We start from the raw sequence: 14,364 nt of genomic DNA on the forward strand, positions 1-14,364 counted from the left end.
AGGAATTCAAGTTGCAAAGCTTGCATCGAGGGTTGCAGCCCCGTACATGCTAGAATCCAATCAAACGAGGTTTGCTTTGAAGAATATTATATTGGAAGACTAGTTGGCGAAGAAGGAGGCCGGTTTGCTTGGACGAAATAGCATGCGAAGACGACTAAGATAAGCTAATTTACACGGACAAGATACAACTTCAGCATGCTTTATCATAATCAATACTTTGAACGGGAAGGGCATTAAGAAGATGCTCTTATAGTCTTAATACAGAAGAGAGGGAGGGAGGAACACGATGATCTTACTGGGAAAGACAGAGGAGCATTAGAAAGAAGAATTCTTCCATTGAAATGGGTCAATGCGCATCTGGGGGAACAAGTCACGGCGAACAGGAAGGTTCTTCTATGGAGGGTGGTAACCCAGGAAGGAATGGATGCTTTGCCATCACGAGGGAGCACAAGTCCAGGTTCTATATTGCTAGGAAATGTCTAGTGATGCTACTTTGCTGGCACAAATATGGCAAGTACTCTAGTTTTCCTTTGTCTTCTTGTTTCTCTTTCAACTTGTTTATCTTGCCTGAAATCGCTTTCGGTACATTTGACCAGAAGCGGAGGACCATGACAATTTGTGGGGGAGCAATTTAACTCGCCAAATTAATTTGTGCAATAATCGTTAGATAGCCAAAGGCCGCCGTTGGGTGGTTTTGCCAACTGATGAATTCGAATTCAGCCCGTACAGACTATCCACAGGAATAGGGGTTTTCCCCACGAGCCCTACCATTAATATAACAATGGAATTCAGTTACATCACGCGAGTATTCTTCTTCTTATTTCTTTCTTTCTTAAAAAAGACAGGAATAGTATTTGTCCTTTTATTTCTCATTGCAAAATAACAACACCACCTGACTGCTTCGTATACGTAAAGTTAGTTTACACATCGATATCAATTGACTCGCTATATCCAGCTGAAAGTATGGTTACAGCAGAAAAGCAACAATCATCTGGTATAAGACATACTGAACAATACAAGCCCACCCAGCAAAATTGGCCAAGGTATCTTCACCCGCAGCCTTGGGTTAAACCGCAGTGGAAAGGCATGAAAAATCCTTAATTTCTCCAGATTTTATTAACACCCCCCCCCCCAAAAAAAGAAAAAAAGAAAAAGAGAAATTGATGCAGCTACTCAAGACTGTACAAGTAATAGAGGAGAGAGCAATGGCAAAAGTTCAAGCCCAGTTTCTATATTAAATCATGGACATGTCTTTTCTTCTCATTGATCATTTTGAGAATTGGATACAAGGTACAACGTCGTTTGTCATTACATGTCCATGCATGCACAGACCAATCTTCTTTCTAGGAGATCTAGGGCAACTATAAACACAATTTATCCACGTTAATTGAGGTCAACCGTCAACGACTTCCATACAGAGCTGTACACCACATTATTCGACTAGTTTCCCTCATTTACGTAACTCATTCCTCGGGGTCTTTCTTAGCACATACCCTGTCATCAACACAAAGAAATGTGCCAATAAACACGTAGAAGAACTTGGCTCCAGTAAACAAATGAACGTGTTTAGTCATACCCATAGGATATACTTTGTCTAGTAATGTCGGACATACCTAACAAGCTAGTTAGTGTTCATGCTCCGATTTACGGAGATCTGCAAGTCTGTCTCTCCATACAGCTGCAAAACCAAGTAATTTAGAAGATTCCATAGCTCTACCTTACTTAAGGTAATTCAGTAATCACAACCTCCGGTCATAATTATAAGAGCTAGTTGACTAATTTGAGGAGATTAAGGAAAGAAATTAAGTTAGTTATTTGTAATAAATAGATATTGTCTTTTTCAAAATATCCTTGCTAGTTAAGTGTATTATTAGCTAGAACTACTATTGTTAGAAGGATTACCTTGAAAAAAAATGTATAAATATGATAGACAAAATAGATTGGAGTCTTATATTCAAGACTAAAATAAAAGTCAAACAATGTCTTATATTAAAGACAGGAGGTAATATAAAACTTGAATGCTCAATGTATCACAATCATACACAAAACATATTCAAACAAAAGCGTATAAATATATCATGCTGGTGATAGCTGCCAGGAAAAACAGAAGAAAAAGAGGGGGAAAGAAAGAATACCTGCGTCTTTAAATCTTTCCAGTTTTGCAGCTATATTCATATTTTGCATCATACTTAGTTCTTGGGCAAGCAAATCAGGACCATCTGCAGGACTGTAGAGGAACACATATCAATGGAACCTTGACAAAAAAGGAAGGCAAAAGCAAGACTCCCAAGACCAAGGTAACTGGCACCGAGAAATGATTATGGCAAAAATAACCCGAGATAATTCTGTAATACCTGTCAAGCAATACATCATAGGGAGACTTTCTATTACGCACTCTTCCCATCCCGTAACCAAGTCTAATGGCATCAGTTAAAACAATTTGTTTGCTTACATATATTGGAGCCTGCAAATATCATATTGCAAATCAAACACGCAGGTCTGACAACACATAAATTAATGCACTAAACTAGCTAGGACTTTAGCAAGATAGGTCCAAACACTACTTCCACCAAAACACACAGGAGACAGAAAATGGGGGACTAGTGATGCAGAATAGAACATAAAGTTTGTGTGCAAAAAGATAGAAAAGTGAAGGACCAGAAGAAGGGAAATCATTAAGGGCAGGAGGAAGAAGCTAAAAAAATTGTGAGTGGTTGTATAAAGAGATCAGCTGAGAAGGATGAAGGGAGAGAAGAATTTTGGTCAGAATTTGGAAGGAGAGAGCCAACCTCCTGAAAGTTGGCAAAATTGTTCCGCTCTTGAAGGTTTTATAAGCAGCATATGCGTTTCTACTGAGGTCTGTAAAGCACAGTATTTGTAATACTCTCCTTCACCTTCTGTATTGTGTTCTGTACTGTAATCCATATTTTCAATGTCAATGTCACTTGTATCATCTATGTTTGGCGTTGTTTAGTATTATGCTTTAGTGAGGTGTTTAATTGCATCCTGAAATAATTTATTTCAGTTCTTCTTTCTTGTCCATGAGTAAATCTGTTCTTCTATGTGGTCATTTTTTACTTGTTCTGGAATCGAGTGTTAGGGGTCCTAACAGAGCATATGAGCTCAAATCTGGTGAGATTTCCTTTCACAATTCATACATGCTTATCGTACATGAGTAGGCCAATCAAAGATGTTATACCTTGCATCTATTTGCAACATTAATGGCATCTGAGGGGCGTGCATCCACACTAACAACGTCACTTCTCCCAGCCTACATAAATTATCAACTTTAATGAGTACCTTAGTAAATAAGAGGGCATAATTTAAAGTTGATTTATCAATAAGAATTGGGAAGTATTTAGAACCTTGCTGAGGTACAATCTAGCAAAGTAAGTACTGACCACTCTCTTTGTAATTCGCACCATTATAACCTGAGGTAGCAAAGAAGCCAAAAAGGAGCAAAGATTCTTAACAAACGAAACCTACAATCAATTTCCATTTGAAAAAAATGATAGTGCATAATAATATTAAAATTCCATCAGTCTCCAAAATAAAGACAAAAATATGGACATCAAATCTTTAAAAGCTTAAACCAAGTAGAATTTATGGTAAGATTACGTAAACGGAACTTGCCAAAGAGATTGCTTATGTGACCACATGGAGAGGATGACAGTTTCTGACATACCCCTACCACATGTTGATGTACTGTAATGATTCTCATACATATATAATGGGGATGGATGTTATCATCTAACCTGATACCCAAGTATCCCTGGTTTAAACAAAGAGAGAGTGCAATGTCACATAAAAATGTCGTAGTATAGCTTATGGATAGAGTAATTCTATGGAAAGCCTCTCAAGACATCGAGTTTTTTTATCATTAGATACCCTTTCAGAATATTGTTTTGCTGGATTAAAAATCAAGGTGTGAATATCAAGATACATATAGAGGTGAAAAGCTCCATCTCTTCAGAGGCAGAGTTCTCCATGGAATTAGCCCCCACACTATTCATTGGTGATATGGTGGGACTGTGGGATATGGAAGTAAAAGTAAACATGCATGTGTGAGAGAGAGGCTTTTTATGATCAAGAAACATTCATATGAGCCAAGAGTTCCAATCAAGAGGTTGTGATGACCTTCAAGCCAAATACAGATCTATTATGAGACAAGATGCTAAAAAGAAGGAAGGGGGCTGATTTCTGTTGCTTCTATTTGCATTATATCAGTCCGTACAATGAAGTATCCAACAGAAAAACATTGGAAAGAGCCAAAAAAAAAAAAAACGATAAAAGGCAATTGATGATAGTTATTGCATCTACATACTTCATGGTCCAGTCTTTCAACAAGATTTTTTACGAACCGATATTGATCTGGGCAATCCTGCAAGATCAAACATTGCATAATGATCAGCCATGAACAAAAAAATAGGACCTCTTTGACAAGAAACCAAAAAAATTACCCCATTTTCATGTTCCACTTCAGCATCCAAGAGTTTTTCAATAGCAAATTTTCCTGCAGTGAAAAAACAGTTGAGATACACATGGCTTGGATTTTCTAGAGACGATGGACACAAATCCTAAAAGGTGAGAAGTGACTGGCGTTGAGTTTTTCTTTGAACGAACCTACAACAATTGGCAGAACATAGTCTCCATCACAAGAAATCTTGAGAAAGATTGTTGGATTCTGGAACCGCTGAAAAAAGGCCTGTCTTATTATATCAGCATCAGTCCTTAGATTTTTTGCTTGGAGAGATACGGGAATAGAACGCATAGAGGAATTCCAATGTAACTTTTCTTGAAATCCATGCCCCAACATCTGATAGTGTGATATTGTTTCTGCGCTAGTTTAAGTAATTAAAATTTCAGGGAGGCATACACATGGATAGACCTAATTTGTCAAAAGAAACTGAGTTACCACAACGCAAATACATAGGAGGTTGCAAATTTATCAATGGGAAAGAATAAAAAGAAATCACAACTATTACCTATGCTAAAGCATTTCCAGAGAATAGGCACCAGGAGAAAAAAATGGATTCAGACATGCACCTGGCTTGGGACCACTGTCGTATATACGCCTTATTCCTCAAACGGTATGGGAGTTTCATTTGACTACACAACTAGAACTAGGCATCGGAAAAAAATTTTATTTCATCTTCCATTAAAGATAGAACCACAAATCACCAGTATGCCTCCAAAAACACCCCCACATTGGCCAATTTCACAATATTGCGACACATAGGAAATCTGACTTAAATAAGAACAGAATAAATACATCTTAAATAAGCATTTCGAACAGCAGAAGGTGTGCTAATGTAGTCTAGAGCTCAAAAGAGTTCATCCAGTTCATAGTAGTTACGTCAGTTGAACATCTTCTCTTTATTTTGACGAAGAAACACTCAAAGATAATACTTAAATAAACAAACACATAATAATTATATTAACATGTCAATCCATCATAACCAGTAGCCATTTTGACGATGGACCTGAAATTTTACTCAAACCGCCAAAATGACTAGCGATCAAAACAAAGCATCACAGAAAAATTTTCAATTTTTCAGAAAAGTAGATCGAAGGAAATAAACGCCCCAGAACAAACAGGGACAGTACCTGAAAGAAGGAGGGAAGCTTCAAGAAATTCATTATCATGATGATCGCCAGAGCTGGATCTGCTACCAGAGGCTCCACGGGAGGAATTACAGGAAATGAGAGTTAATTTGGGACATCGTGAGCGTGTCATTCTTCTGAATCCCAATTTAAACGCGGGGAAGGGAAGAGATGTGGATTCCATTGCAAGTGAGTGCGAAAACGAACGGCTAGTGTTAATCTGATCGGTGTGAGAATCAATTCCAAGGACCGAACGAACGCAGAATCGGGAAGCAAGCATTATAAAGCAGATATATGGCTATGAAGTGGAAACGCAGAAGAACAAGGGGAAGAAACCAACGTCAGATGCCCGGGAAGGAAAAGTTGCAGAAGCGTTCTGCTCTGAGAAGACAGGGTGGCTCATATACTATTTGTTAAATTGCATTTTATGTTTTTATTATTTTGTCTAGCCAACACTTTATCTTCTTAATATCAACTGAGAGCTAAGATGATGGATTGACGATAGGATCGTTGACGAGAGGAAACGAATGGGATACAGTTTTTTTTTTTGGGGGGGGGGGGGGGGGGGGGGGGGGGGGGGCTTTTTTTTAATATAGAATACTATCTCTGATCCTAATTATAAAAGTTATATTATTAATTTGAAGAGATTAAGAAATAAGTTAAGTTAGTTATTTGTAATGAATATGTATTTTTTTTATAAATATCCTTACTAATTAAGTTTATTGATTAGAACTACTATTATTAAAAAGACTATTTTAAAAAATATATAAATATGAAAGACAAAATAGATTAAAATTTATAATTAAAATCAAAATAAAAATCAAATAAAATCTTATATTAAGAAAAAAAATAGTACAAGCCTGCGAGGGAAAGAATTCGTTCCTTATCAGTGACGCTTGATACGGTATTCCTTTCTTGGGCTTACTGACGGACGAGTGACGAGGAAATCTTCTGTCGCTTGCAAAGTTCGCTGCCGTAGACCGTAACTATGCCCATCTTGTCTTGGGTCTTGACGGGGAGGCAAACGATAGTGAATTTTCATCTTCTTTGCGATAGTTTTGATTTGGGTTCAATTTTTGTTAGTTAAAAAGTAATTACAATCTTAGATATGTAACAAATTTGTAAAGCTTCTCAAATATGTCCTTGACAAAAGACAATATTGCATTGATTATAATAAATTAATTCCATATCAAATTTAATTATACATTAGGACAAAATAAGAAAATAAATATTAAATGTTCAAGATATTACTGTCTCATGTTCTAATTATAAGATTTCGTTTATAATCTATAAAAGAAGTTTTATAATTAGAAGTAGAGATAGTATTAAATTAGAATTATATTTTGGATCAAGTCAGCCTAAAAAAAATTATATTATGGACCAAATAAGCATCAATGGTTACCGAGTTTATTCTTTTATTCATGCTAAAAAAGAACGAACAAAGAAAAATATCCTTCGAGGACTGGCACTTGAACTTGAAACAGTTAATACTTGCTCCGTTCAGGCCAAAAAAAAAAAAATACTTGCTCCTTTCGCTTTTAGTGGAATTGTGATTTCGTTTCTGGTAACAAGAAACAATTTGCTTCCACCATCTAAAGCATTTTATTGAAAAGGAAAAAAAGTTGTGCCCAGCTACACATTTAAAACTTCTAACTAAATATAATTTTTGATATTAAAAAAGAGTAAATGTTTATCTCTTGTAGAAAGAGATGGAGTACTTTAGTAGCTTTATCATGTCTTGTAGGAAAATATCTTTAGAATTCTTTTAATTCATTTTTCTTTTTTCTTTAATCCTGATAGAAATCATTTTTCATCATCCGCACATGTTGGCCAATGGCCCCACTGAAACACGAAAAACAACATCCTTACACACGCGCCCCATATGAGGAGCGTTATAACATTGTATCCGTCTTTAATACAAGAGAAAAAATGACAACTTAACTTCAAAATGACCAGAACGTCTTTTGGTCACATGAGACCAAATTGGTATTATTATGTCAAATGAAAAGATCAAATTACCCTTCATTTTAAATATTATTTTTAAAATATTACAGCCCTACTAGCCGGCCGGTCGTTGGAGCTCCGGCGGCGGCAGTCACCGGAGCTCCGGTAATCGGCCGATAATTAGTCACCAGAGCTCTGTAGATCGAAAAAAAAATTTTGAAAATTTTTACAACTTTAGTATAACGGTTAACAATTTTTGTGACGCTATTAACAACTTCAGTATAATAGTTAACAATAGGTTTTCTGAAAAATTCAACAAGCTCTGGCGGCCAGAAACAATATTTTTGAAAATTTTTACAACTTCAGTATAACGGTTAACAACTTTTGTAACGCTATTAACAACTTCAGTATAGCAGTTAACAACAGGTTTTTTGAGAAATTTAACAAGCTTTGGCGGCCAGAAATAAACTTTTTGAAAATTTTTACGATTTCAATATAATAGTTAACAACATTTGTAACATTATTAACAATTTCAATATATCAATTAACAACAGATTTTTCAGAAAATTCAAAAAATAACATTTTTACAATTTCAGTAATGCCGCTAACAAACTCAAAAACTTGTTAACTATTATATCAAAGTTGTTAATAGAATTACAAAAGTTGTTAACCATTATGTTGAAATTGTAAAAATTTTCAAAAAAAAAAGTAGTTGTTAAAGTTATAAAAATGCCATTTTTTCGAATTTTTAAGAAAACCTGTTATTAAATGCTATTCCAAAATTGTTGATAAAGTTACAAAACTTGTTAACGATATTATTGAAGTTGTAAAAATACTACTTTTTGAATTTTTTAAAAAACTTGTTGTTAACTGCTATACTGAAGTTGTTAATAACATTACAAAAATTGTTAACCGTTATATTGAAAGTATAAAAATTTTCAAAAAAAATTGTTTCCAGTCACTAGAGCTCTAGTGACCAATTGTTGAATTTTCTGAAAAACCTGTTATTAACCGCTACACTGAAACTGTTAATAGCGTTACAAAAGTTGTTAACTGTTATACTAAAATTGTAAAAAATTTCAAAAAAATTGTTTCCGGCCGTCGGAGCTCCGACAATCAATTGTTGAATTTCCCGAAAAACCTGTTGCTAACCGTTATATTGAAGTTGCTAATAGCATTACAAAAGTTGTTAACTGTTATAATGAAGTTGTAAAAAAATTTTAAAAAATACCGGAACTCCGGCGACCAATTACTAAATTTCTTGAAAATCATGTTATTAACTGCTATACTAAAGTTGTTAATAACATTACAAAAGTTATTAACCATTATACTGAAGTTGTAAAAATTTTCAAAAAATTATTTCCGGCCACCGGAGCTTGTTGAATTTTCCAGAAAACCTGTTGTTAACTGCTATACTGAAGTTATTAATAGCGTTACAAAAGTTGTTAACCGTTATATTGAAGTTTTAAAAATTTTCAAGAAAATTGTTTTCGGCCGCTAGAACTCCGATGACCAATTATTGAATTTTCCTAAAAAGCTGTTGTTAACTGCTATACTGAAATTGTTAATAGCGTTACAAAAGTTATTAATTGTTATACTGAAGTTGTAAAAATTTTCAAAAAATTTATTTCTGGCCATCGGAGCTTGTTGAATTTTTCAGAAAACCTGTTGTTAACAGTTATACTGAAGTTGTTAATAGCATCACAAAAGTTGTTAACCATTATATTGAAATTGTAAAAATTTTCAAAAAAAAAAATTTCTGACCGACGGAGCTCCGGTGACCAATTGTTGACCGGTCATTTGAGCTCCAGTGACTGTCGCTGCCGAAGCTCCAGCGACCGGCCGGCCAGTGGGGCTGTGATATTTTAAAAACAATATTTAAAATGAAAGGCAATTTGGTCTTTTTATTTGACATGATAATGCCAATTTGGTCTCATGTGACCAAAATGGCATTTTGCAAATTTAGTAGACATTCTGGTCATTCTGAAGTTAAATGGTCATTTTTCTGTCTTTTTTCCTTAATATAACAACTGCCTATTTTTTTTCAAAATAGTTCCCATAGTAATTCCTTATTTTAAAAGTTTCATAAAATAATTTTAGCTAAAAATATGATTAATAAAGATATTTTAGAAAAATAACACCTATTTATTATAAATATCTAATTTAATAATTTTTTTAATTTACTTAAATTAGTCAACTAGTTTTTATAATAGAAAAGAGAACGTTATCATCCCCAAAATCTATATTGACTCGAGATATCAACGACCAATCCAGATAAGGATAAATTAAATTTGCCCCGTTAATTAAAATATCAATTCTCTTTTATAGAAGTTTTCGATTTTATCCAGTGAGATGCACCCCGATTAGCTAAAACAATTCTCTATATACAAAGAACGTGTTACATCCGTTAGGCTTAGGATACTTCTACCTATGATCAAGGAACACCAGTGCGCGCCGCGCTGACTAGGATTACGGTTAAGCAGAAATCTGATCGCCCGGACTCTCAATGAAACAACACAGACCATTGACGGGTAAAATGTATTTAACATTTACTCTTCTAATTCTAAATATAAAACCTTTTTTATAATATAATTTACATTACAAAAATATTCTTATATTTTAGAACCAAAAGAATAATTTGATTTTAAATATAAAATATATTTACTTTTTTTTTTTTTCCAAAATGACTCTTATAATAATAGACCGTATTAAATAATTCATCAAATAATAATTATAACTAAAACATATGATTAGTGAGACTATTTTTTGATGGAAAAAAAAAACATATCTATTATATATAACTAATTTAACAAATAAATACCGAAAATCAAAACCATTGGTTGCAAGCTCAACCCGTAAGAATCAATTTAACCCCGGATTTCCTCCAGGCTGAGTCAGACGCGACAGTCACCGAAGTCGTCATTCAACTCCCCCAATCATCCTGGGTTTGACAAAAGTACATTCAATCCCCTGAAAACCATAATCAGCCTCAATCAAGGTAGGTTGGCAAAGCATGTTATTCTTGAGCAGATTTCTGTAACACCCGGCTCCTTAAAACAGTAATATATGCATATGGAAAGCAAGCATCTAATAAAATCGTTCTGCATAAAAAACAGGTTTTAACACTTCTCCGCATGTCTCTCCCTGAGCTTCCAATTAACTTCAAGATCACCAAACGACAAAAGTCTTGAAACATAATTAACCTACAGATTTCTTTGACCAAAATGATTATATATCACACTTCCTAAGTGCACACTTGAAAAGTCACTGCGGCATAAAACTGAACAAACTTTGCTGGCATGTGGCATCACCTAGACCCCCGAGCGTACTTCCTGTCTGGACTGCCATAAGGAGAATAAGGGAGGGACCTTGATCTATCCCTCCGAGACCTTCCACCATAGGGTGAGTGCCGCAGTGATGAATCCCGACCACCTCGGTATGGTGAGCGCCTTGGAGATCTACGAAAACTATAGTCATCACGACCTGAACCACCACGGTACCTTCCACGATCACCACGATAACCTAGGAGACATCAGAGTGAAATTGAATGAAAAGAATGAACCAGAGAAATCTATAATCTATAATATTTCAAACAAGAAATTACAAAGGCATAGGAGCAATTAATTCAAGTATCTCAAACTTACCATAGTCTCTAGTGCTTTTTAGACCAAGATAGTGCCCAGGCGTAGGAGTTCTAGCCCTTTTCCTCCGTGACTGAAATATAATCCATCATCTAGATATTTAGTTTCGAAGATATAAAAAAACTGTAGATCAAGACATCACTATTAGCACAAATGTGAGTTTGGACCTTATGGCATCCATTTTACAACACATCTTTTGAAGTATTACACATTCAGACACTCCTTTAATGCAGAATTAAGAGTAAGAAGGAGGGGAAGTAAGTCACACAGCAATGGCTAATGAGAAAATAAAACACTTACATTCACGTGTATCTATATGCTAGCCTCCTCACAGATGTGTGGATGTCAGCAATCTCCATATTCATTTATTATTATTAAAAAATATCTAAGTGACACAGCAGGCAGCAAATAAAAGAGCATAATCTCAAAACACAACAAATGCAAGGTCATCTAATTCATTTGTACTAGAAGGACATAACCTATATGCTGGTACATTTAATGTGTCAATTAAAGACAGATGATTTTGGTTCACTGAAAAAATAGTGATGATGCTAACCCTCCACAGAGAAGATAAGTTCTTCCTATTTCCCGTAATGTACATCCACACACTATTAATGCCAGGCATGAGATACCATAAAAGCTTGATTAGAAAGTTGTTGATAATGTCCGTTGATTAGTGGAGAGTTGAAATTGAATGCTGAGGTTGTAAAGTTGTTGGGCACTATAGTTGCTATGTTTAGTTGATCAGACGCATTTGATAAGCTGTTTAAGCTTGCCATTGATCATGATGTTTCAATAAAGTTGACATGGGTGAACTGATCATCTTTGATCGCTGCCAACATAGCTGATGCAATGTATTCTGAATATAACCAGAAAACCTTCAAGTCAAGGAGAAAGTAAAGCAAAATTGCTTTATCGATCACTAATCAAGTGGAAATCCCATTACCTGCTCAACTGTAATATAGCGACCTTCAAGTACAGATTGATTAAGATACTTGATACAGCGGTTTGCATCCTCAACAGTATCCATTGTAACAAAAGCAAAACCACGGGAAATACGGGTCCGAGGCTCCACCACCAGGAAACATGAAGCAACCTACCAGAGAAAACAATCATTGACCATGATTACAGGATTTAAGGCTCACCATTAAAACTGTAACAATTAAGTGATAAAAAAAGATAAACTATGAATATGATAACCACCTTTCCTTCCTTAGAAAAGTGCTCTTCTAGGTCCCTCTCAGTAACCCTTGAAGATAGCCCAGTAACATAGAGAGTATTCCCAGGATTTGTAACGTCAGTCCTGCAACAAAAGAGTCAAAATATGGGAAGCAACGTTATTAAACAAAATCAGTAACACAATAGCAGCTGCTACTGTCGGACTAGAAATCAGGGGGAAAAACAAATTAGAGAAGGGTGTTTGGAACTAACCTTCCATGACTTCTAGAACTTGATCTGAATGAAAAAAGGGTGAGAGAAGGCACAAAAGAAAATGTGTTAGGCTTAAACTGAGGAACTGTATTGCGAGTCACTAACTTGAACTCTCAAATGACAGGACTTTTTAACACAATCACTACTAACCTGCCCCGGCTCCTTGAACGGGACCTTGGCCTGTGTCTTGACCAGGATCTTGACCTCGAACGAGACCTGGACCTAGCCCTAGGCGGAGTCTTTGACCTCGATCTCGATCTTGACTGGGCTCTCCATGGGGACGGAGACCTTGAAGTCCTGATACATTCCGTTATGACAAATCAGAGAACACCTCAATGTGCACGGTTCAAAATGTTTATTGAACAGCTTCATTAACCAGAACCTGAGTGATGTCTTTCTCATATGCAACAAAACTTACGTCTAGTATTAATCTCATCATATTCAAGCGGAAAAAGTTTCAATAAACGCCTTCTCAGGTGTTTCATAACTGTTAAAAAAAATATCCTCAGCGGACCAGTAGCCCCCTAATTCTTCGACAATCAGGCAACCAGGTGATATGCATCCTCCAATTTTAAAATAAATTGGATATAACAATTTAAAAGATTATTGTCATATGAAAAAACCATCAAGAAAATATTTGTTTTAAAAGTGAAGGAGACAAAATGAAGAACACAGCTCTACCAATTAAAAAAGTTTACTAACCAACCAGCAATTAAATTGGGTAAAAATGGCACCATACCGCAAGGAGCGTACCCAGAGAACAATATAGAGAGGAGGGTTCCAGGAAAACGACCATCTCAGCGCAAATAGCTTTTTTTTTTATTTAAGAAAAATGAAAATATACAATCTTACTCCGAACATATTCAACAGGGGGGAACGTCTAATGCTCAACAAATATTCCAATACGAATGCTATGGGGCATACCTTCTGAGAGGAGAATCCGCCTGCAAGGTAATTCGAAAGAAGCGGAGGCAAGCAACAGTACATCAGATGATCTTCTTCTAAACGCGCAGAGCAAATAAGCAGCGAAAAAAAAAAAGTCGCACGAAGATAAAGAGAACTTACCATCTCCGGCAGCGAAGATCAAGAAACCCTAGAGCTGAAGAAGATGAAAAACAAAGATCTAGGGCAAAGGTTGCAGCAAGAAAGCCGCTGGTGCGCCTTCGATTACCTTTCGGGCCTTTTACTTGACTTGTTTTCGAGGTTTTTCCAAGTACATGTCCTAAATTGGATTATACCTCCTATCTTTAATATAAAATATTATTTGATTTTTATTTTAATCATAAATATAAAATCTTAATATATTTTGTCTCTCATATTTATATATATTTTTAAAAATAGTCCTTCTAGTAATAATAATTATAACCAATACACTTAATTAGTAGAGATATTTTAAAAAAGACAATATGTATTTATTACAAATAACTAACTTAATTTCTTTTTTTAATCTCTTCAAATTAGTAAACTAGTTCGTATAACTAAAACCAAAAGTAATACTCCTCCGGTCCTTATTATAGGACCCAATTGTTGAGTTGGTTTTTATCCTAAATATAAGATCCATTTATCATATTTATCAGTTTTTTCTAAATTACCCCTATGAATACTCCCTCAACTATAATCAAATAGAAGAGGGAGATGGAGTATTAAAAAAGATGATTATAGTGTTTTAGGAAAAACGTGTCATATTTCTTATAATTAACTAACTTACCTAACTTTCTTAATCTAATCAAATTAGTTAAATGGG

The 14,364-nt window shown here is 35.1% G+C and overlaps 2 protein-coding genes across 5 annotated transcripts; both read right to left on the reverse strand.

The window, feature by feature from the left end:
* Positions 1–1,197: 1,197 nt before the first annotated feature.
* LOC114731511 (bifunctional nuclease 2) lies at positions 1,198–6,089 on the reverse strand. Of its 4 annotated transcripts, none has more exons than XM_028918699.1 (10): positions 5,608–6,089; positions 4,624–4,836; positions 4,461–4,513; positions 4,325–4,381; positions 3,366–3,431; positions 3,200–3,271; positions 2,355–2,464; positions 2,136–2,227; positions 1,619–1,678; positions 1,198–1,496 (listed from the first exon to the last, which is right to left on the reverse strand). In XM_028918699.1, exons 1-9 carry the CDS (start codon positions 5,882–5,884, stop codon positions 1,626–1,628), a joined length of 993 nt encoding a protein of 330 aa, XP_028774532.1. In that variant the 5' UTR covers positions 5,885–6,089; the 3' UTR covers positions 1,198–1,496; positions 1,619–1,625. The 4 variants fall into 4 exon arrangements, with proteins under 4 accessions (XP_028774532.1, XP_028774531.1, XP_028774534.1 ...); XM_028918698.1 differs by having other exon boundaries at positions 1,198–1,494; positions 1,614–1,678; positions 5,608–6,088; XM_028918701.1 differs by having other exon boundaries at positions 1,198–1,494; positions 1,614–1,678; positions 4,624–4,888; positions 5,608–5,677.
* Positions 6,090–10,551: 4,462 nt separating this feature from the next.
* On the reverse strand, positions 10,552–13,793 carry LOC114731514 (serine/arginine-rich splicing factor SR45a). The gene is made up of 8 exons (XM_028918705.1): positions 13,686–13,793; positions 13,545–13,564; positions 12,771–12,917; positions 12,621–12,644; positions 12,393–12,492; positions 12,136–12,285; positions 11,193–11,262; positions 10,552–11,070 (listed from the first exon to the last, which is right to left on the reverse strand). Exons 1-8 carry the CDS (start codon positions 13,686–13,688, stop codon positions 10,856–10,858), a joined length of 729 nt encoding a protein of 242 aa, XP_028774538.1. The 5' UTR covers positions 13,689–13,793; the 3' UTR covers positions 10,552–10,855.
* Between the last annotated feature and the right edge of the window lie 571 nt (positions 13,794–14,364).

This window comes from Neltuma alba, unplaced genomic scaffold (assembly GCF_004799145.2).
Source record: "Neltuma alba isolate B1F8T4 unplaced genomic scaffold, ASM479914v2 tig00012836_pilon, whole genome shotgun sequence".
Taxonomy (NCBI): domain Eukaryota; kingdom Viridiplantae; phylum Streptophyta; class Magnoliopsida; order Fabales; family Fabaceae; genus Neltuma; species Neltuma alba.